We start from the raw sequence: 24,186 nt of genomic DNA on the forward strand, positions 1-24,186 counted from the left end.
ATTTGTATTTGCATGCTGCATTAAATCTGCCTAGTGAACATCTCTTCTGCCATGTTTTATTATATTTTTCACATATTTGCTCCCCTTACAGCCACTGAATTTTCACGCTGTCTTTGGCATTTTGTATGCCGTTCATGCGGACTCTGGCAACTACGGTAACCAGGAAGCAGTGTGGTGGATACCTAACGCGCTCATGTTTTTCTTTATTGTGGAGAGCTGGGAGACAATTGGGGCATTTACACAGACACAAATAAGCAGCTACGCGTTAAAAAATTAGCCCTGAGTCGCTTACAATAGCAAATTTGGCGACATTAATTTGATGCATTCAAGGACTGCTAAATAAAGTGGAAAAGCTCGTCAAATGCTGGGCTTTCTAACAGCATATCATTTTTCCAATTAATGAATTGCGGACATGTGTTTGCGGACCTCTGGTGTAGTTGAGTTGAATTGTTTTAGTTCCTACGTTCTCTGAGGGCAACGTGTTAGGGGATACTCGCCATCCTTTTTTTGTTAAGCGGTCTATCAGGATATATTTGAGTTCTGAAACTAAAAAAGAAAAAATTACTGAAATAATTATACTGAAAAAAATGTGTACATTCATTCATTTTAAATATGATGATTTATTTGTTAATATTCAACATAAAAATAAAAAAAATTCAGTTTCAAAGTTTTCTTTTCTGAAGTAGAAGACTAAAAATATGATAGATGCGCTTTTACTGATAAATCAAAAAAGCACCTAATCATGCAGATTATGTCCTTCAATATGTATGCAGCATGCAGGATAATTGTGTACTGGTTAAACTTTTAATAGTGGTTAAATCTGCCTCAACTAACAAAGTGAACTCAAGTGTAAAGTGGTCTCATTATAACAATGCACACCAGCTTTCCACACAATGCTACGCACATCTGGTAATGTAAATATAATATTAAAAACCAGAGGCTAATTGGAGTCATTTAAAACAAAAACGCCTGGAGATCTGGTCAGCCACTTAGCATATAGTTCACAACATTTTTCTGGGGGCAGAATATTAAGTTACAAATTGTCTGTGACAGCCATGTGACCAGGCTGTGGAAAACAGTACACACACAGTAATCTTTTGCTTGAATACATTTTAAGCGAAAGCTGGAATGCGGAGCGGGGGAAAAGACATTGGCCCAGCGAGAGAAAACAAACATTCAGATGACAAATTTGAAAAACAAAAACTGTTCATTTTCAATTTACCCCATTCCACTCACATTATATCATTGTGTATTTTTCTCAATGTCCCTGCAGTCTTTGTGTGCCAAAAATCCTTTCGCAGCAGGGTGAGAATGTTAATAGCAATTGTGCTGACTCTGGAGGTTTAGTCTGGGGTCGGGGGACTCGGGGAAAGACTTAACCAGACTGACAGTTCACAAGTATGAAAGCCATTTCTGTGACAGATTGAAGTCGAGGCATCGTTTAATGGAAGGTGCTTAAAGTGGATCTGGAAAGAGCCTGGGGAGGTCATTAAAAGGGTCATCTTTCCCACCCCCAGAGTTGGCAGACATGTGGATTAGGGCTACTTGTGTAATGTAAAAAAAGAAAAAAGAATGTGAAAATATGGTGGAAGGGGGCAATATGTGCAATGGAGGTCAATGAAGAATGACATGGACGCAACAGGCCTTGTGATTTGTGGTTAAAACCATTAAAGTAAAAGACTGAACTTATGTCCTGAGTGACAGCAAGTACTCAACCTTGGCAAGTAATGTTTTTCGACAAGCAGCAACAGACTGCACCTTTCCTTCCCAAACATGCTCGATCCCCCTCGAAAAACATTTATCCTAGCTTCGAAATGAAAAAAACATTCAAGCCAAATAGACTTGTAAATCTCACCTGTGTGTTTACTCTTTCAATAACGCAGGAGATGACATGGAGCACCTGCATTTTGGTGTCGCACTCGGTCACCTGCTGCAACAACTGGAAGAGCAGTCCAAAGATAGACTCCAGGTACTGTGTAGGGATAAAGGGAGTTATTGAACATATCTTACCTTCACTTCTATTCAAAAATCGGCACATAAACATATGTGTACTCACCGGGAGGAACTGCTCGGTCCGGAACTCAAAGTCATCGACGGGTGGCGGTAAATTAAAGAAATTAAACTGAATAAATATGATGAGACAACAACAGCAGCTAGTAATGCATGGGTGTAGACCACCATAATGTACACCACTGGAAGACATCTTCCTTTTAAAAGCAAAATCACTGTGTAAAGTTGTTCCTATCTAAAAGGGAACATATTCCCACAAACCAAACACAATAAATGTCTGACTATAAAGCCCATGTAGCTTGGTGGGATCAATAATATAATGTATTACGTCATCTGTTACATTTGTTTTATGAGCAATAATCTTAGCATGGTAAGGATATTGAGTTTCAGGGTTGTTGCAGTCTCAATCCGCACCTGTGGGGAAAAACAAGCACATAACATATCCATAAATAAGGCATTATGAAAACCAGGAGAAATATCCCACTTTCACTTTTACCAGATCAGTTTGGTTTAGGGAGAGATAAAATGGTAAATGGTATATGGGTTGTACTTGTATAGTGCTTTTCTACCTTTCTAAGCGCTTTGACACTATTTCCACATTCACACACACACACATTCATACACTGATGGCGGGAGCTGCCATGCACGGCGCTAACCAGGACCCATCAGGAGCAAGGGTGAAGTGTCTTGCTCAAGGACACAACGGATGTGACTAAGATGGTAGAAGGTGGGGATTGAACCAGTAACCCTCAGATTGCTGGCACAGCCACTCTACTTCGCCACGCCGTCCCTTATACATATATATATACAGTAATAATCAATTCAGCATTAATTCAGTGGATGTTCTGTAATGGATTGTTAAAACAGCTGAAGCAAAATACAGTGTGCTACTTGGCAGCAAACAAAAACCAAATGAGTTTGCCTTCTAAAAAGAACCTGTCGTCAAGATATGGGAAGTTAAGCTACTTTCACGCAGCTCCGGGCAGCATTATGCCATAAAAAAAAATGGTATGAACGTAGATTTCCCCAGCCCATTTGAAAAAATAAAACAAAATAAATAGATTTTCAATATCTATCCCAGTGTTTTTCAACTAATGTGCCACGGCACACTAGTGTACCGTGAGATATTGTCTGGTGTGCCGTGGGAGATTATGTAATTTCACCTAAGTGGGTTAAAAATATTTTTTGCAAACCAGTAATTATAATCCGCAAATGTGCCGTTGTTGAGTGTCTGTGCTGTCTAGAGCTCGGCGGAGTAACCGTGTAATACTCTTCCATATCAGTAGATGGCAGCAGGTAGCTAATTGCTTTGTAGATGTGGGAACATGGTTTGTCGTGATCAACAATATGCAGATGACAGCGGGAGGCAGCGTGCAGGTAAAAAGGTGTCAAATGCTTAAACCAAAAATAAACAAAAGGCATTGAAGTTTAGGGATGGCTATGCAAAACGAAGCTAAAACTGAACTGGCTGCAAAGTAAACAAAAACAGAATGCTGGACAACAGCAAAGACTTACAGCGTGTGGAGCAACAGACAAAGTACATCCGTACATGACATGACAATTAACAACAAAATAGGAGCACAAGACAAGATCTAAAACACTACACACAGAAAAACACCAAAAACTCCAAATAAGTCACGGCGTGATGTGACAGTACACGTACTTTGAGACAAGAGCTATAGTGATGCATGGTTGGTTATGGTTTGAATTCATATCTAACAATTGCGAGAACAACTTTTTATTGTCAATAAATAATAAAATAACTGCTGAGTTTCATTTTTTAATGTTTTCTGCTCAGAATCAGAATCAGAATCAGAATAGTTTTATTGCCATTGTTTGAGAACGGGTTCACAAACTAGGAATTTTTCTTGGTGCAATCGTGCAACATAAAACACATATAACACATATTTGGTAATAAAAACAGCTGTAACTGAGCTATCAGATAGACTTAGAAGGAATTCAAGGAATTCGTGGTGTGCCTCGATATTTTTTCAATGAAAAAAATGTGCCTTGGCTCAGAAAAGGTTGAAACACACTGGTCTATCCGACTGAGCAGAGCCCAAGAGAGCAGTAAATGCCAACATACTCACAATGGATTTGAAGGGTGCACAAGTAAAATACTCCCCAACAACGCTTGACTTTTCATAACGAGTTAAGTTGTGGAAATTAGATGACAAGTCAGTTTCAAATTAATGGAGAGGGCAGGAAATTTCCTGATAATCCATAGGCTCAGTTGACAGGCCTACCGTTTGCACCTTTCCGAAGGTCAAATCAAAACATAAATCACGACTGCCAGCACCCGCAGGCTGTGGTAAAGTGACATGAGCGAAACCATATTAAAAAATATTGCTTTGGAAAATATGTTATTATGCTGGCAATAAATACATTACTTTTTTGTAATAAGAATGAGAAGGAACTAAAAGAAAATATAAGCTATTTCCACAAGTTGATGGCCAAGAGTATGATCTTAAATATTTACCTAGCTATTCGTTGTTTGGTTAAAAAAGACCTTTTGATGGTTCCAATATACATTTAAAACACTTATGTGTGGTCTCGATAATATGTACTGTGTAGGCTTTGGTGTAAATTGTGCGTAAATTTTGTTCCACAGTCACTAAGCCAATATGCCAATTTTTGAGCCTGTCGGCAAGGAGTTCCATTCAGTAGGTGTTCCCAGGTCACAAATGAAACCATGCCCCACCCTCTCTAAAAGTATCATAATTTATCTTTTGAAAATGTACACCCGTTTGAATATATATATTGAAGTCGTCACACATATTTTTTTTCCGACATTGTTGAAAATAAACTTCATAAACATCATATATTCACTCGGTCAAACCATTAGGTACACCTGCACACTCGCAATTGATTCAAATCTTCTTTTACTGAAACAAAATTAGATGAAAACAATACTGTATCCCTTGTTTGTGTTTCCTCTGAGTGAGCGCTTTACATAATGTCTAAATGGTAAATGGGTGTTACTTGTATAGCGCTTTTCTACCTTCAAAGTATTCAAAGTGCTTTTAAACTATTTCCATATATCCATTCACACACACATTCACACACTGATGGCGGGATCTGCCAATAAATACTTCCAACTCCAGACAGCCAGACTGCAAAATCTCGCAAATGGAGGCATCTAAAACTAAGCTCGCACCAAAACACGTTGGCATTGTTTAATATGAGTACCCGACATTGTAACATTTATAAGTCAGAAAAGATAAAGTTCATAATATATTCACTTTAAGAAACAGTGATGATCCTAAAGTCCTATAAAGGACCTTTATTCAAAGTTATGCATATTTGCACAATTCATGTGTGTCCCACTAAATCCATTAATGGCACACTCGCAGTCGGCCATCCAACAGAGGCCAGCTCTCAGAATTGTAAAGGTTTTGTACATATCAAGGTGTAGGCCACCTTTTACCTTGCAAAGTAGCATCACATCACCCATCCACTTTTAGGTCCAAACGATGTAATTTCACTGTGTCAGAGTGATGGAGCTGCCAATGATGCCCAGGGGAAAAGTGACCAGATGGAAAAGAGGAAATAAAGAAAGGTAAACGAGGGAAGAAAAGGGTGAGAGACTTAAAAATGTAATTACAGTCGAACCCTCTTCTCTCAAGACAGCGTGGATGCACGAGAATGAATGCGTCAGCAGTTTTAATTTTTACGACAGATGTTTTCAGGGGGCCTCAAATAGATAAAAAGGGTTTTATAAGGTTTGCAATGAGCTTTTAGACTATAGTGCATGGGCACATTTTTTTCACTACATAACGCAAACACTATTTTATTCAATTTAGGTAACTATTGTCGAGATCACTTACATTTTCTTTTTTTAAACAGATATTATGAGTTGAAGCAAGCTAAACGGATAAATGTATCTCTCATGACGATGTATGGGTACTGAAACTGGGTTCCGTAATGGAACCGGTGTCGACGCAAACAGTAGTAACCAGATCGAAAAAATAAGTAATTATTGGTGCTAAAGGAATGCAGACTCAGCCACCTGCAACAAATTATTGATGGTGATATTGTAAAAGTTACGTCTTGTAAGTAGGCGCAGAGTCTGACGCTATTTAAAAAACTTTATTGCCGACCTTAACACGCAAACAGCAGCCTTAAAGGCCTACTGAAATGAATTGTTTTTATTTAAACGGGGATAGCAGATCCATTCTATGTGTCATACTTGATCATTTCGCGATATTGCCATATTTTTGCTGAAAGGATTTAGTATAGAACAACGACGATAAAGTTCGCAACTTTTGGTCTCTGATAAAAAAAAGCCTTGCCCCTACCGGAAGTAGCGTGACGTAGTCAGTTGTTCACTTCCTCATATTTTCCTATTGTTTTCAACGCAGCTAGAGCGATTCGGACCGAGAAAGCGACGATTACCCCATTAATTTCAGCGAGGATGAAAGATTTGTGGATGAGGAACGTTAAAGTGACGGACTAGAATGCAGTGAAAGACACATCTTTTTTTGCTCTGACCGTAACTTAGGTACAAGCTGGCTCATTGGATTCCACAATCTCTCCTTTTTCTATTGTGGATCACGGATTTGTATTTTAAACCACCTCGGATACTATATCCTCTTGAAAATGAGAGTCGAGAACGCGAAATGGACATTCACAGTGACTTTTATCTCCACGACAATACATCAGCGAAGCTCTTTAGCTACTGAGCTAATGTGATAGCATCTGGCTCCAATGCAGATAGAAACAAAATAAATAAATCCCTGACTGGAAGGATAGACAGAAGATCAACAATACTATTAAACCATGGACATGTAACTACACGGTTAATAATTCTCAGCCTGGCAAAGCTTAACAATGCTGTTGTTAACGACGCTGAAGCTAACTTAGCAACTTAGCAACCGGACCTCACAGAGCTATGATAAAAACATTAGTGCTCCACCTACGCCAGCCAGCCCTCATCTGCTCATCAACACCCGTGCTCACCTGCGTTCCAGCGATCGACGGCGCGACGAAGGACTTCACCCGATCACAGATGCGGTTGGCGGATAGCATCGGTTGGTGGTTAGCATCGGCTAGCGCGTCTGCTATCCAAGTAAGTCCTCTTGTTGTGTTGCTACAGCCAGCCGCTAATACACCGATCCCACCTACAACTTTCTTCTTTGCAATCTCCATTGTTCATTAAACAAATTGCAAAAGATTAACCAACACAGATGTCCAGAATACTGTGGAATTATGAAATGAAAACAGAGCTTTTTGTATTGGCCTTTAATGTGGGAGCCATACCTCTGTTCTACTGGCTACGTCACGCGCATACGTCATATCCAAAGGAGTTTTTCAACCGGAAGTTTAGCGGGAAATTTAAAATTGCACTTTATAAGTTAACCCGGCCGTATTGGCATGTTAAGATTTCATCATTGATATATAAACTATCAGACGGCGTGGTCGGTAGTAGTGGGTTTCAGTAGGCCTTTAAGGTCCAACAAGTCATACCAAAGACTATAAAAATGGGACCCATTACTTCCCTGCTTGACACTCAGCATCAAGGTTTGGAATCGGGGGTTAGATCACCAAAAATGATTCCCGGCACGGCCACCGCTGCTGCTCGCTGCTCACTGCTCCCCTCACCTCCCAGGGGGTGATCAAGGGTGATGGGTAAAATGCAGAGACTAGTTTCACCACACCTAGTGTGTGTGTGACAATCATCAGTACTTTAACTTAACTTTTAACAACACCGCACAGATTTGTTGCAACTTAATACAAATACAACATTTTACATCATATGTTTTTTTTTGTTTTTGTTTTAGATCAGCTTTACAGGAAGAACTTCTCGGTCAGGAGTGGGCTAAGTTTTTGGCTCGGGGGCCGCGTTGGCTTTTGAAATTTGGCAGACGGGCCGGGCGAGCACACGATGCATTTCAAAGCATATCATATCGGTTGGAACTAAGAGTGGGCTTATCAAACATGTGCTATTTTAATCATAATACATCTATTTTTCAACAACACCATATCAGTACTTCAAAGTAACATAAACATTGTATTAAAGGGTTAACACTCTTTTAGGGACAGCAGTGTTGTGGATCACCCTTTTTTGCCAATGTGTCAAAGTCTTGTAGTATTTTTTGTGTGGCAATTCTCAAAACAAATATTTGCTCAATTCTGTTTTAATACTTGGCGGGCCGGATTAAAGGGACCAACGGATGTGTGCCCACTCCTGTTCTAGGTGATATAAGTGCTGCCCTCACCGGGCAATCATGTTTCACATAACATTGACGAGATTATTTGTTTAAAAAAATTAGAATTTGAGCTTTAACCAACAGAATTCTGTAGCTGGTCAGCAGTGCTATTCAACTACATAATGAAGAGGTCCGCAGTTTCAAGAGCCCAAAGGCTCAGGGGCCGGACAATGAACTGTGGATGTTTCGTCAGAAAGTGCCTCCGCGGGATATATTTCTTTGACACTGTGTATACTTAATTGCAAAGTAAACACATCAGCTTTCACACTGCATTGTCAATAAATTCAATATTCTGCCCTCCCAACTTGTTTCCAGCGTGTGCGGCTAGTTAAGAGTACGAAGAAAAAGTAGCTCTAGTTTGAGGATTGATGGTCTTTCTTTTGAAATATTTTCTTTCAATTCTTTACACTTCTTCCTTCATTAAGGTTTGTACGGCTGGAAATATAAACATAAAATAAACATAACAAAAGTATAACGTCCATTGTCTATGATACATAATGTCCATTGTGTATCTTACATTAATGAAGGACTATCCATCCATTTTCTACCGCTTTTCCCTTTTTTTGGGGTCGCGGGGGGTCGCTGGAGCCTAGCTCAGCTACAATCGGGCGTAAGGCGGGGTACACCCTGGACAAGTCGCCACCTCATCGCAGGGCCAGTGTTATTATATTCACACAATAAACTACAAATGTTTACACATAGAAATTACACAGCATTCACACACCAAACATTGTATGTGACTTATTATTAGGGATGTCCGATAACATCGGCCGATAAATGCTTTAAAATGTAATATCGGAAATTATCGTTATCGGTTTCATAATTATCAGTATCGGTTTCAAAAAGTAAAATGTATGACTTTTTAAAACACCCCTGTGTACATGGACGTAGGGAGAAGTACAGAGCGCCAATAAACCTTAAAGGCACTGCCTTTGCGTGCCGGCCCAGTCACATAATATCTACATCTTTATCACACACACATGTGAATGCAATGCATACTTGATCAACAGCCATACAGGTCACACTGAGGGTGCCCGTATAAACAACTTTAACACTGTTACAAATATGCGCCACACTGTGAACCCACACCAAACAAGAATGACAAACACATTTCGGGAGAACATCCGCACCGTAACACAACATAAACACAACAGAACAAATACCCAGAACCCCTTGCAGCACTAACTCTTCCGGGACGCTACAATATACACCCCCGCTACCCCCTTTCCCCCCACCTCACCCCGCCCACCTCAACCTCCTCATGCTCTCTCAGGGAGAGCATGTCCCAAATTCCAAGCTGCTGTTTTGAGGCATGTTAAAAAAAATAATGCACTTTGTGACTTCAATAACAAATATGGCAGTGCCATGTTGGCATTTTTTTTTCCATAACTTGAGTTGATTTATTTTTGAAAAAACTTGTTACATTGTTTAATGCATCCAGTGGGGCTTCACAACAAAATTAGGCATAATAATGTATTAATTCCACGACTGTATATGTCGGTATCGGTTGATATCGGAATCGGTAATTAAGAGTTGGACAATATCGGAATATCGGATATCGGCAAAAAAAGCCATTATGGGACATCTCTACTTATTACTATTAGAATTAAATGAGCTTTGCTCCCCAAAGTTACTCTCAGACAAAAAAAACAACACAACCACAAATACAAAAGACATCACAAAGTCAGCAATTTCAATACAAAACAAACTAAATATGTTTATGAACAAAATGTATCTACTTATAAATGTTTGACTAAGTTTCGTGATGAAGCTTACACGCTGATATTTCTACCATTGTTGCTGCTTGTCTGGATCAATGTGTCCGTAACTTAAAATGTCTACCAGAAAACAATGACTTAAGCACTTGCTTGGGGTAGAACATTCATACTTTGTCGTCCAGTCTTTGTTAAAAGTCAGATTTTTGCAATTTATTTGGATTTTTTTTCCAGGGTTGAATGAGTAGTCTTCTTCTACTCACTCCACTGCTTTTACATTGTGACACATGCCTCGCTGTTGCCCTCTGCGGGATGGCGGGAGTACTACATACATGGTCAACCCTAGTTTTATTGGTTTTATCAAGCCTGTTTGGGTGATGTTTGGCAGGTCGGATGTGGCCCGTGGGCCGCCTGTTGAATAGGCCTAATTTGTTCACGTTAATATTAAATCACTTTCCTGTGAGAGCTTAGTTTTACAGTAACTTCATTGTGGAGATAATCAATAAAACCACCTAAAGTTAAGTTGTTTTTATAGATTGTTTAGCTATATTTCATACTCCAACATTCAGGGAGGGGAGAATAACATGTAAATAAAATGAACAATAAATGTACAAAGTGTGTTCTTTGTTATATTGTGAAAATTAAATAAGCAGCAACATTTTTTAAATGGAGCAAACTGACAATGTAACGTAAAAAAGATGGTGATACTAATAACTGATTGAAAAAAAATTGTCACACAGATTTGTCTTTAAATATACAGCATGTATAATATTTTTACATGCAGCATATATATTTACGCAAACTAAACGCCACAAATATATGATCGTTCTGTGGAAAAGATTAGTTTTTTTTAACCAAAAATTGTATGTTTTCCTTTTTAAGGCAACCTTTAAGCACCAATACTGTTTCAAAAGTATCTATTTGGTACTAGCATAGATTAAAATGTAAAACGATACCCATACATACTTATTATACAGTAAGTATACTAGTAATTGAATACATTTACTTTTCCATATACCACACAAAAAGTGTTCTTAAACATTGCCATTGTTTTGATGTGTATGTTTATTATGTATTAAAACAGCAAAAATGTGCCTTTTATGTTTGCATTTCAGTTCATTTGCATACCAAAAGAAAAGACGCAAATTTTCTGCACCATTAAAAACACTATTAGGGTAAAACTTCCTTTCCCAATACAATACAGAGCAAATAAATAGTATGTAGCTAATAGAAATGTCGTATTAACAGGGTAGAAAAAGTAAAATACGCTTGCTAAGAACAAGTAATACCCCCACTCCCCTTAATAACTATATGAACTGACCCTTAAGGTTTTCACCAAACATAAAACAGCATAAATAAGGATGTCAAAAACTGACCTTACATTCAAAATATGGATTAAAATAACAGACCTACGTTGCATATGTTGCCGCATCAGGCCTATTCAATGCCATTAGTACTGGTCTTTGTGTTAATTGCAGGAAAAATAACTCAATTTAACTTGTCCACAGAAGTGCAGAAAACAACAGATTGATTGCTGAAATTCGCTATCATAAAAACAAATTGAGTCTAAAAATGATTAACTAGAACATTTGTTTAACATTATCTATCAGTCTAATACTGTACTGCATAAAAGACACACTGGTTATAAAGGTAATAAAAAAATAAATACGGAGAACATTGCTTTGGTCATGCTCGCTAATTCCAAAAGGAAAATATTAAATCCTATTGGGGAAAATATGTATTTGAGAAAACAGTGCATGTCGCCGCTCCAAGGCGAATGTCACACACAAGATAATCTAGCACAGAAACAATTGTTTGTTAAGAAAACAGCTAGCATTCTACAAATGTGTCTAAAAAAAAAAATCATGACATATCTCTATTTATTGTGTTCAATTATGATGTACCGGTATATGAATGGACATTTTCCTGGACTGTCCTCCATTACATATTCTGAGCTGTAGAGTAACAGACTTCATTACATTGTGACGATAAAGCGAATGCAGCTGAGATAAAAATGGATGGAAGTGTATATCCATATTTTGAAATCTTCAAAGCCCATCTGCAGATAAGTAAAAGTAATAAACCGCTTCCTACATCATCAGCACTTTGTTTTATCAAAACTGGCTCCAGCACCTCCCGCAACCCCGAAAGGGACAAGCGGTAGAAAATGGATGGATGAATGGATGAATGGTTTAACCGAACAAATCAAGGGAATACCTCCTCCTGGGAATGCCTGACAAAAAACGGCATTAAACCTGGACACTTAGATGATCTTAAACCTTTGCAACAATTGTTGCAGATGGGCTTTGAAGATTTCAAAATATGGATATACACTTCCATCCATTTTCATCTCAGCTGCATTCGCTTTATCGTCACAATTTAATGAAGTCTGTTACTCTGCAGCTCAGAATATGTAATGGAGGACAGTCCAGGAAAATGTCCATTCATACACCGGTACATCATAATTGAACACAATAAATAGAGATATGTCATGATTTTTTTTTAGACACATTTGTAGAATGCTAGCTGTTTTCTTAACAATTGTTTCTGTGCTAGATTATCTTGTGTGTGACATTCGCCTTGGAGCGGCGACATGCACTGTTTTCTCAAATACATATTTTCCCCAATAGGATTTAAATAAATAAATAAATGGGGCGGCGTGGCGAAGTTGGTAGAGTGGCTGTGCCAGCAATCGGAGTGTTGCTGGTTACTGGGGTTCAATTCCCACCTTCTACCTTCCTAGTCACGTCCGTTGTGTCCTTGGGCAAGACACTTCACCCTTTGCCTCTGATGGCTGCTGGTTAGCGCCTTGCATGGCAGCTCCCGCCATCAGTGTGTGAATGTGTGTGTGAATGGGTAAATGTGGAAATACTGTCAAAGCGCTTTGAGTACCTTGAAGGTAGAAAAGCGCTATCCAAGTACAACCCATTTATCATTTATTTATTTATTAAAACACATAAGAAAATAAAGAATAAACTTTTACCTTCATTTTATGATTATCGTTCAAAGTGGAACCTCCAAAGTCAAACACAATAAAAGGTCGATGAAACAAATAAAGCTGAACATTTTCAAAGCTTACTTTTTTCTTTTGTTTTAATGTACCGTATATTTCGGAGTATAAGTAGCTCCAGAGTATACGTCGCACCGGCCGAAAATGCATAATAAAGAAGGAAAAAAAACATATATAAGTCGCACTGGAGTATAAGTCGCATTTTTGGGGGAAATTTATTTGATAAAACCCAACACCAAGAATAGACATTTGAAAGGCAATTGAAAATAAATAAAGAATAGTGAACAACAGGCTGAATAAGTGTACGTTATATGACGCATAAATAACCAACTGAGAACGTCCCTGGTATGTTAACGTAACATATTATGGTAAGAGTCATTCAAATAACTATAACATATAGAACATGTTATACGTTTACCAAACAATCTGTCACTCCTAATCGCTAAATCCCATGAAATCTTATACGTCTAGTCTCTTACGTGAATGAGCTAAATGATATCTGATATTTTACGGAAATGTGTTAATAATTTCACACATAAGTCGCTCCTGAGTATAAGTCGCACCCCCGGCCAAACTATGAAAAAAACTGCGACTTATAGTCCAAAAAATACGGTAATATAAGTTTAATTTTATTTTGTACAGTGAGCCAGCAACAGCAAACGAGGGAGTAAGTCTTTGGTAGGTCCCAATAGTTTTATGTCCTCTTAAGAAAGGTTCGCATTCTGAAAACCCCTACTTTAACATATCTACCATGTTTCCAATATAAGGGTAGAAAGTGATATGAGGGAAAACCGCACTTTTTCTGAGATTTTGCCCATCATCAACAATTTATGTCTTTCAGTTTACTTCGCATTCTAGATAGTGAAGAACTGCTAGCACGAGGCAGCTAACAATAAAGATAATGGGGATACTACCCAAGGTTTAGCGACATTGTTATTGTTAGAGGTAACATCAAGCAATTACTTTTCTGACACGGCACCTTTGGCCACTACCGAGATGAAATGCTTGCTAGTGGAGCTACTGCTGTTGAGAGAATCCGACTTCTGCACAGAGCCCAAGAAGATTGTGCCTCATGATAATCTGAACTGCATGAAGTCCTCCTCGTTGGCCGCAGCTATTCGTTAGACCTGCAAGATTGCAGGTACACCCTTGACACAGAGAGCAGCAGGGCCCAGCAGTTGCATACGAAGTCGGGGAAGGTTTGGCCCAGCACACGCAAAGGAATGGCGGTTGCATATGAGCAAAAGCAACATTGTTATCCTCTTTCCATGAATGTGCGGTTCCAGGCCTGGAACTTCTTTGCTTGCCGTAGATTTTCCATAGACGCAGCGGCAGAGACGGCCAGAAGACGCTAAATCCTGATGTTGACGTCTCCTGGATTTTCACCAGAGCCCTGTTATCCGGGTTGCGGTCCTAATACCGATGGATGCCAGACCTTTCCGGTGACCCTGCCAGGAACCCAAGTTCCAGACTGCATAGCTCTGACACTACCACGTTGCCACTGCCCCTAATACGGTGAGGATGGGTTGGACTGAATCGCCTTTAAGTTTGGGAAAGTTAATTCTAAGGTATAAATCATGCTTTGCACGTTTGTAGTAGAAGGTTGTGGCATTTACCCGAGAAGTTAGTAAACTTTTGAAATTCCCTAAAACCTTGAACCGGCTGAAGCAGTAGACACTGGCTCTCAACTTAAACATCATTAGGAAGACTCAGCATTTTTATCTGAGGACTATTCCGAATTTACCAGTTCAACAGGCAGCACATTTTCTCACTGGCACATTTATCGAGGGCGGACGCTCTTCATTCCTCTTCCTTATCTCTCCTGCTTGCTTCTTTGTCTTGTCTTAACTTTCTTGTTGCCTCTTTTTGCACTGCTCTCCAAATCATAACATTGGAACTACATAAATGGCCTCAACGAAATTTACAAGATCTTGGGTTAGGGGGAACCTGCTTGTCTTGACGGAGCAGTTGTTGCTGGACACACCACGGACTCTTGGGAGAAGGAGTGCCGCGTGCTTGGCGATCCTTTCAGTCGAGGATGTGAAGATATCCACCTATTCGGAATTATTACAACAGGACATCTGCTGATTGGAGTAAGCGTTGTTCTGGTTTGTCGACAAATTGGAAGTTGCTAGCAGTCTTCAAAGTACCCCAAAGCTGCCACAAATGATTGGAGAATGCGGGCAGAACTGTGGACACTTTGTGATTTGGATAACATCGGACTGTCTGCCCCGCAGGATGAATTTGAGGACCAGTCATAGACAATTTAAAGTGAAAAGCAAATTTTATTTTCACTCGCATACAAAACATTCTGACTTGGATTGTTTCCATGGCTTAGAGACTCCTGAAGGACAGTGCAGCGAAGACAACAAACTCCTTTCTTGTCTCTCATGGACACACACCTGTTGTTGACTTTGGACTGACTGGCGGGTGCAAAAACACCAAGGCCGCAGAACAGAGACACGCAGCAAGCTTACACACACACATGCATCCACAAAAAATATACGCCACACACACAAACCCCCCACCCACCATCCAATGCCCTTGACGCAAATCCCTTAGGGGTGATGGACGGCTGGGCAGGGCCTGAAGAGCTGCGGCCTGCTACCGTAGCCCCCACTCCCTCCCCTGTTGCAAGTCTCGAGTTGTATGTTGTAATATGTATATGTGCTTTCCTATGGAGTTTTTTTCCCACTCCAGACTGGGCCCCCTTAAAAACTCTTAGATTGTATTTTTTTACTCATCCTCTCCCAGCGTTGACCTTTCTCCCATCTTTTAATGGGTGCCTTGTGGCGACCCATCAGTGTTCCTGTTCTGTAACCCAGAACACTGTTTGTTTGTCTAATCTTGAACGGGTTTGTGCTGAAAACAAAGTTTCGTTGTACTTATGCAATGACAATAAGGACCTACCCCCCTACAAGTCTTGAACTGAAAGACAAATCAAACCTAGGGCTCGGTCGAAAATACGGTATCAAAATATATTGCGATAGACAAACGATAACAATATAACATGTTTGATAAAATAGTCGATATATATTTATATTTTTTGGAAGAAACCAGAAATTATGAAGCAAGATTTGTTTCCTGAATTCACTCGCGCTTTGGGAATACAGGAAACAGGAAGTGTCTCTGAGCAATGGGAGGGACACGCTGACAGCCAATCACATAAGAGTATTAACTACACCTTTCCTGCTGTTTGGCTCTCTGTCCCAGAGTGTAGTCGAGGAGCGTATGGCAGACGTTCCCTCAAGGGCCGATGTTTTCGTTCGGGGGTAACACTTCACTTTACCCCGACAATGGGTCTGTTAAGCTTAGCTTTTGGGTTGGAATGACGACGCCGCCGATTTGTGACAATTTGGTCACTTTATCCTTATTTCTGCAGGACACAACCGGACACATTCCCCAGTCGCCACTACTGCTCCATGCTACCGCTCGCTCTCCTAACTAATCCAAAAACACTGTCATTCTTAAAAGAGCACACACATACGCTACTCTTATAACTTGTGTGGTTGAGCTGTCTTTCTGTCTTGCTGTGGATTTTCTAGATGGAGTTAGAAGAGAAACAGTGATGTATTGATATCTTAACTAGGACTGCAATGATTAGTCGACACTGTCGACAAATGTCAACAATAAAATTTGTCGACAATAGTCGTGACGTCATCACTCGTGTTTTTGCGTTCGGAAGTGGGTTACTCGCAAAAACATAGCCAGCGATAACATGTAAAGTGTGAAGATATTTCCTCTTATCCTTGTTAAAAACATGAATATTTTGCTCATTTTGCAAAGCGGACCTTGTTTTTATGGTAGTACATCTGTGATACACGAGCATTTAAAGCGGAGACATGATGTCGGACATTTGGAGGGAGGATGCGAACAAAGCCTCGGTAAGAGTACTGTTAGCTTCTACCTTGCCAGCTAGCTAACAAGAGTGAGACGAAGTTGTGTGAAAAATAACTATCATTTCAGCCAAAGTCAGCCAGCTAAACTTTGTCTCCATCAATTCAAGTACATTTTAAAGCAGCGTCAATTTGCAATGCCATAAAAAAAGGCACTTTAACAATTTAATATATCTTCGCTTGAATTAAATACTAACATTGGACTAAATTGTGAATTAATTTTAACTTATCTAGAGTACTACTTTTTTCCAAAGAACAGCAATACAGACATTGGCACACAATTAGACCATTTTTTACTGCAAGCCATTTATATTCCATAATTTAATAATGCTTTGAGGCTTTAATAAGCCCAGCCAATATTGATCTGGGACTACAAAAAGAGTAGTTTTTCTTTTAAGAGTCGTTGAAAAGTTTAACATCTTCAATGAAAGAGTTTCAACGAGATACACTACCGTTCAAAAGTTTGGGGTCACATTGAAATGTCCTTATTTTTGAAGGAAAAGCACTGCACTTTTCAATGAAGATAACTTTAAACTAGTCTTAACTTTAAAGAAATACACTCTATACATTGCTAATGTGGTAAATGACTATTCTAGCTGCAAATGTCTGGTTTTTGGTGCAATATCTACATAGGTGTATAGAGGCCAATTCCAGCAACTATCACTCCAGTGTTCTAATGGTACAGTGTGTTTGCTCATTGGCTCAGAAGGCTAATTGATGATTAGAAAACCCTTGTGCAATCATGTTCACACATCTGAAAACAGTTTAGCTCGTTACAGAAGCTACAAAACTGACCTTCCTTTGAGCAGATTGAGTTTCTGGAGCATCGCATTTGTGGGGTCAATTAAATGCTCAAAATGGCCAGAAAAAGAGAACTTTCATCTGAAACTCGACAGTCTATTCTTGTTCTTAGAAATTAAGGCTATTCCACAAAATTGTTTGGGTGACCCCAAACTTTTGAACGGTAGTGTATATAATGCAAATTTCTTTATAATAATCTTTTATTTATGTGGCAGAGTCCATAGAAAACAATAAGTTCATGGGTGTTCAATCCGATAAACTAATAGTGGTAGTAGTAACAGTTGTAGTTGCTGGACTTCCTTTGGTTAGAAACAAAAACAACTCATGCAATATCAAAGTGAATAGAGCCACATACAGTATCTAAGTAGTAGAACACAAGGAACAACTCAGTACGTCTCACCATGAATTAAATACTAATATTGGACCCAATGGTAAATGCAATATAACTTGTCTTGAGGACGTTCTCTTTCTAGATAACAGTAATATAGATATTGACATACAACTATACTGACCATTTTGAAATGCAGGCAATTTGTGTTCCATAATATACAGTAATCATACTGGGAGGCTCAATTAAGCCCAGCCAATATTGATTTGGGGCTGCAATAGGATTGGTGAGTTGGTGTGTGATGTGCAAGCAGCCTGACTAGCATTTTGTAAAAAAAAGCAATGTGCAATGTGTCTAAATAGTGATAACAGAGCTCGCTACATATCAAGTAATAAATAAACTGATGGCAAAAAGACATGGTTGGTAAAGTGCATATGTGTGGGTTAATCCAAGTGAAAAATTGTTTTGGCTTAAGACAAAACAATGTTATTATGTGTGCCCATCTATAAATGTAACAAACATGCATGTAATGCATCATAACAATAAGCTTCGAGAGGTAATTGGAAAGTCACCCGCATGAAAGATTTTGTTTAATATTAGCATCCGACTCTATGATTAATCCATCAAACTTTCAAATAATGCACATACTTTTTCCAAATAGCTTTTGTATGCTTAGTATTCTGAAAAAACACAATCAAACGCAGGGCTTGTGAGGCAATAAATTGCATCTGAAGAATGCGGCGGCTGAACAAAAATGGAATTAGCATGGAATATTCCAATGAGAAAATTTCAGGATTTGTAAGGATCGCTGTGATAAAACGATCATGAACAACAATGGCTTTAGAGGTTGACTTACCACCAGGTCAGGATCCTGCATGAGAGTGAGGATGACCTCGTAGAGTAAAGGACGAAGGTCGGATTTAAATTTGACGGGGATCCATTGACCTATTAGCCATATGACTCTCCGTCGAATCAGCTTGTATCTGCAGAGAAAAATAATTGTTAATAGAGCTCTTCTTAGCGTGCTTCTATGACAGCATATTTTGAAAAAATGAACCACGTGGCTACCCAGTCAGTCAGTCAGTACTACTGCTAATCAAACGATGAAAATTGCATTATAATTGCTGATAGCATCTGCAAAAACTGTAATTAAAGATTGATGTGTTAAGAGCATGCAACATATCACTCCGATCTAAGGCTGCAACAATTAATCGATTAGAAAAAAGCTTTGATTTATAGTGTGTTGCTTCAGTTATTTGTTTGAGTGTAATTAACACAACATGTATAAAATCCAGACCACATGGAGTACCCCAAACTTTAAATACACGGACAGTTTCCGCATAGCTGTGGCAATAAAATGCACATGACATAACAATAATAATAATAATAATGGATTAGATTTTATATAGCGCTTTTCTATTATTAGATACTCAAAGCGCTCACAGAGAAGTGAGAACCCATCATTCATTCACACCTGGTGGTGGTAAGCTACAATTGTAGCCACAGCTGCCCTGGGGTAGACAGACATAAACGAGACTGCCAGTTTGCGCCTACGACCCCTCCAACCACCACCTGTCATTCATTCATCATTCATTCACCAGTGTGAGCGGCACCGGGGGTAAGGGTGAAGTGTCCTGCCCAAGGACACAACGGCAGCGATTTGGATGTCAACCCTCAGGTTTCTGGCACGGCCGCTCTACCCACTACGCCACATTTTTTTGATGATCTTCATCTTTGAGTCCTACCTCATCAATAACATCACCACATTGGTGAGCTTTTCATGGTACTTAATGCTGAAAGGTCTCTAATTATATTAAAACTAGAGATGTCCGATATTATCTGCTGATAAATGCTTTAAAATGTAATATCGGAAATTATCGGTATTGGTTTTTTTTAAATTATCGGTATCGTTTTTTTTTTTTTTTGTTTTTTTTAATTATATCAATATAAAAAACACAAGATACACTTACAATTAGTGCACCAACCCAAAAAAACTCCCTCCCCCATTTAAACTCATTCACACAAAAGGGTTGTTTCTTTCTGTTATTAATATTCTGGTTCCTACATTATATATAATAAATGATAAATGGGTTGTACTTGTATAGCGCTTTTCTACCTTCAAGGTACTCAAAGCGCTTTGACAGTATTTCCACATTTACCCATTCACACACACATTCACACACTGATGGCGGGAGCTGCCATGCAAGGCGCTAACCAGCAGCCATCAGAGGCAAAGGGTGAAGTGTCTTGCCCAAGGACACAACGGACGTGACTAGGAAGGTGGAAGGTGGGAATTGAACCCCAGTAACCAGCAACACTCCGATTGCTGGCACAGCCACTCTACCAACTTCGCCATATCAATATATATCAATACAGTCTGCAAGGGATACAGTCCGTAAGCACACATGATTGTGCGTACTGCTGGTTCACTAATAGTACTAACCTTTAACAGTTAATTTTACTCATTTTCATTAATTACTAGTTTCTATGTAACTGTTTTGTGTTTTGTTTTACTTTCTTTTTTATTCAAGAAAATGTTTTTAATTTATTTATCTTATTTTATTTTATAATTTTTTTTTTAAAAGGACCTTATCTTCACCATACCTGGTTGTCCAAATTAGGCATAATAATGTGTTAATTCCACGACTGTATATCTCGGTATCGGTTGATATCGGTATCGGTAATTAAGAGTTGGACAATATCGGAATATCGGATATCGGCAAAAAAGCCATTATCGGACATCCCTAATTAAAACACTATTTAAAAGGTCACAAACAGTTTTTATGCTCTATGAAAATATTAAATTTATTAATATGAATCCTACTTTGCGGAAATTCGTTTAACACAGTCAAGCCTGGAACAAAGTGGCCGCGATAAACAAGAGACGACTGTGTTTCTGAATCAAAACAACTCATCCAGGTCTAGGTGTAGAGGTAAAAAAAAATATTTACTATGTAAAGCGCTTTGAGTCACTAGAGAAAAACGCTATATAAATATAATTCACTTAAAAAAATCAAGCTAGTCCAGCTGCTCTGAATCAGTTTCTTAACCATAGGGCGGGGGCCCATTATTCGGCCGCCAAAAAAAATATGTTATTCAGCTGTGGTCTGTATGGGCCACAGCAGTACTACGTTGTAATAAGACTTTTCCACCACTTGTGGCAGAAATGACAATCTAAAAAAAACAGAAGTCTTGAGTCAACGTCATAGAGAAGTTTCTTAAGCGCAAAAATTTTGATTAAAGTGGCAAAGCTGTATTTTCCTTTGCACCTTAGTTGTATTGAGAGTTCTAGTTAAGAAACTTATACATCATTAATTTAGTTTATGTAGTATTTATGAGTCATTTCTAATACAGTATATTTGGTTAGTACTTGTTTTTCTAATCAGCCTGACCTAATCCTAAGGTTTATATGCTAAATAAATATAAATCTTTATGACATGCACTTGGGATTAGGCTGATTGGCAACACTAAATTGTCCCTAGTGTGTGAATGTGAGTGTGATTGGTTGTCTGTCTATTTCTGTTGGCCTTGTGAAGATGTGGCGATTTGTCCAGAGCGTACAATGCCTTACGCCCGAGTGCAGCTGGGATAGGCTCCAGCACCACCACGACCCAGAAAGGGACAAGGGGTAGCAAATGGATGGATGAACACATTGTTTCATATCATTTGACAAGGTTGTAAACTAAGTAGGTTAAATATAATTATTGAATATGATTAAAATCATGAGTAAGATTACTAATTCAATGGTATTATTTGAGTGGGCTCTGGGCCCCCAGGTCAAAAAGGTTAAGAACCCCTGCTCTAAATCAACTCCAAAAATAAAGAAAAAGCAATTAAAAAATATTAAAATATTTTTTTTAAAAACTGTTACCTCAGTAGGTAAATAAGGGTTTCTGCAGGTGTCAGCAAATCTAATTTAATGTGTTTCAATGCCTTTTTAATGCCACTTAAAACAAATGCAATGCCTATGTCCGACTGCACATAGTTATTATATATATATATATATATATATATATATATATATATATATATATATATATATATATATATATATATATATATATATATATATATATATATTCAAAAGTTCACAACTGTATGTATAGACAAAATCGTGAGCGTTTGAAAATAATAACATTGAATAGTTGAAAAGTTTAAATTAACCGTTACTCTTTTGTGAATTAGAATTGGCTCACAAGACTTACAATTAATTTGTATGTATTTATTTTTTTGCAGTGATAGCAGCAGCTGCCAGTTGTGGTGGTGACAGCAGAAGTTGCTTTGTTGAAAAAACATTGGCACTGTACTGCTGCCTGCCTTTAATTATGGACTTGTGATGAGCTAACAGGATGTTTGATTTCCCCGCATTGATGCCCACTGAGCAAAGTTAGAGGTCTTTTGGCACATGTTGCAGAACGCCTCCCTCGGTTTGCAATCAACAGGCTTTAACCATGTTTTGAAAAGTTAACCAGCCAGCTAAAATTAAAATTTTCTCGACATGTATTCTTTTTTAGGCTTTCGCCACAGTATACGCATGTTTTCGTAGGATGTAGCATTCAAAGCATCTGGTGTTCTTAATTCGTGCACCAGTCATAGACAATAGCCAAGTTAAAGGTTCGACCTGTACTTCCAATCATAATTATCTAATGTTTATATAATCAAAATAAATTGTGAATACCAACGTTTTTCTCATCAATTGTATAATTTGTATTGTTTTTAACTCGGTAGCGAGATAGTTTTTTTGTGACAAGGTTAGGCACTAATGTAATGAAGGTCAACAATTTAATTATCCTAAATACCTAAATTAACTCAATCTCTGTTAGCAAAAATTGCACTTCAACAAATATTGCACAACTTGAATAGCTGTGTATCGCCTAGTTAGGAAAACTAGGCCGGGATGTCTTTTTTGTGGCCAATGCCATAACAGCATACTTGGTTGCTCGTCCATGTTGAAGGGTTCATGTTGCTCATTCAGTTTATTCAGGAATATACTCCCGTGTCACGTAGCTTGCGTACACAAGGCGTCTTACTCCTCCCCCAACGTACCCTCCCGCAGACCTTGACGTGCACATTCAAAAAATATCTAGCTTCGTGTCAGCGTTCACTAATGATGACCAAGAAAAACAAAGGTCATGAAAACGTCCCATGTCCTAAAATATATTATAAAGACAATTTACATCAAAGACAAAATATTTAAAAAAACATTTAATGTAATGCTTTTGTTTTTTCGTTCATTTTCTTAGATTTTTTTCTTTCCTTATGGTTGTTTTGTTTCAATTACTTCATTACTGTTTGAAAATTAGAGAGAAAAATAATTTCTATGTATATATTTGAAAAAACTGTATAGAGACATGTTACCACGGATGCTCTGATTGTTTGAATTTTATCAAATAAAGTTAGGGAAAAAAAAGAGCTGTGATTTGTCAGCTTGTTACGCCATCATTTACAGGGTTCGCACAGCCCACCTTAGCGAACGCCTTTCCTACAGTTTCGAAGCAATGTATGCATTAAAAGTGATAGTTCTATCTCCAACATTAAAGGCCTACTGAAATGAATTTTTAAAATTTAAACGGGGATAGCAGATCCATTCCATGTGTCATACTTGATCATTTCGCGATTTGCCATATTTTTGCTGAAAGGATTTAGTAGAGAACATCGACGATAAAGTTGGAAACTTTTGGTCGCTGATAAAAAAAAGCCTTGCCTGTACTGGAAGTAGCGTGACGTCGCAGGTTGAAGGGCTCCTCACATTTCCCCATTGTTTACACCAGCAACGAGAGCGATTCGGACCGAGAAAGCAACGATTACCCCATTAATTTGAGCGAGGATGAAAGATTCGTGGATGAGGAACGTAAGAGTGAAGGACTAGAGTGCAGTGCAGGACGTATCTTTTTTCGCTCTGACCGTGACTTAGGTACAAGTGGTCATCGGATTCCACACTTTCTCCTTTTTCTATTGTGGATCACGGATTTGTATTTTAAACCACCTCGGATACTATACCCTCTTGAAAATGAGAGTCGAGAACGCGAAATGGACATTCACAGTGACTTTTATCTCCACGACAATACATCGGTGAAGCACTTTAGCTACAGAGCTAACGTGATAGCATCGTGCTTAAATGCAGATAGAAACAAAAGAAATAAGCCCCTGACTTGAAGGATAGACAGAAGATCAACAATACTACTATCAGGAGACACCGAACCAAACACTGGACCTG

At 38.6% G+C, this 24,186-nt stretch overlaps 1 protein-coding gene across 2 annotated transcripts in view; it reads right to left on the reverse strand.

Annotated features, from left to right (window-relative positions):
- ipo11 (importin 11) overlaps positions 1–24,186 on the reverse strand; it is a 211,524-nt gene that overhangs the window by 99,044 nt on the left and 88,294 nt on the right. For both annotated transcript variants that reach the window (XR_009821728.1, XM_062025729.1), the window contains exons 16-19: positions 18,826–18,952; positions 2,391–2,424; positions 2,057–2,097; positions 1,856–1,972 (exon numbers count right to left, since the gene is read on the reverse strand). Coding sequence is in view for 1 of the 2 variants with exons in the window: in XM_062025729.1 (XP_061881713.1) it covers positions 1,856–1,972; positions 2,057–2,097; positions 2,391–2,424; positions 18,826–18,952 (319 nt within the window). In the remaining variant the exon portion in view is untranslated. The remainder of the gene's footprint in view (positions 1–1,855; positions 1,973–2,056; positions 2,098–2,390; positions 2,425–18,825; positions 18,953–24,186) is intronic.

The sequence above is a fragment of the Entelurus aequoreus genome, linkage group LG17 (genome assembly GCF_033978785.1).
Source record: "Entelurus aequoreus isolate RoL-2023_Sb linkage group LG17, RoL_Eaeq_v1.1, whole genome shotgun sequence".
Taxonomy (NCBI): Eukaryota; Metazoa; Chordata; class Actinopteri; order Syngnathiformes; family Syngnathidae; genus Entelurus; species Entelurus aequoreus.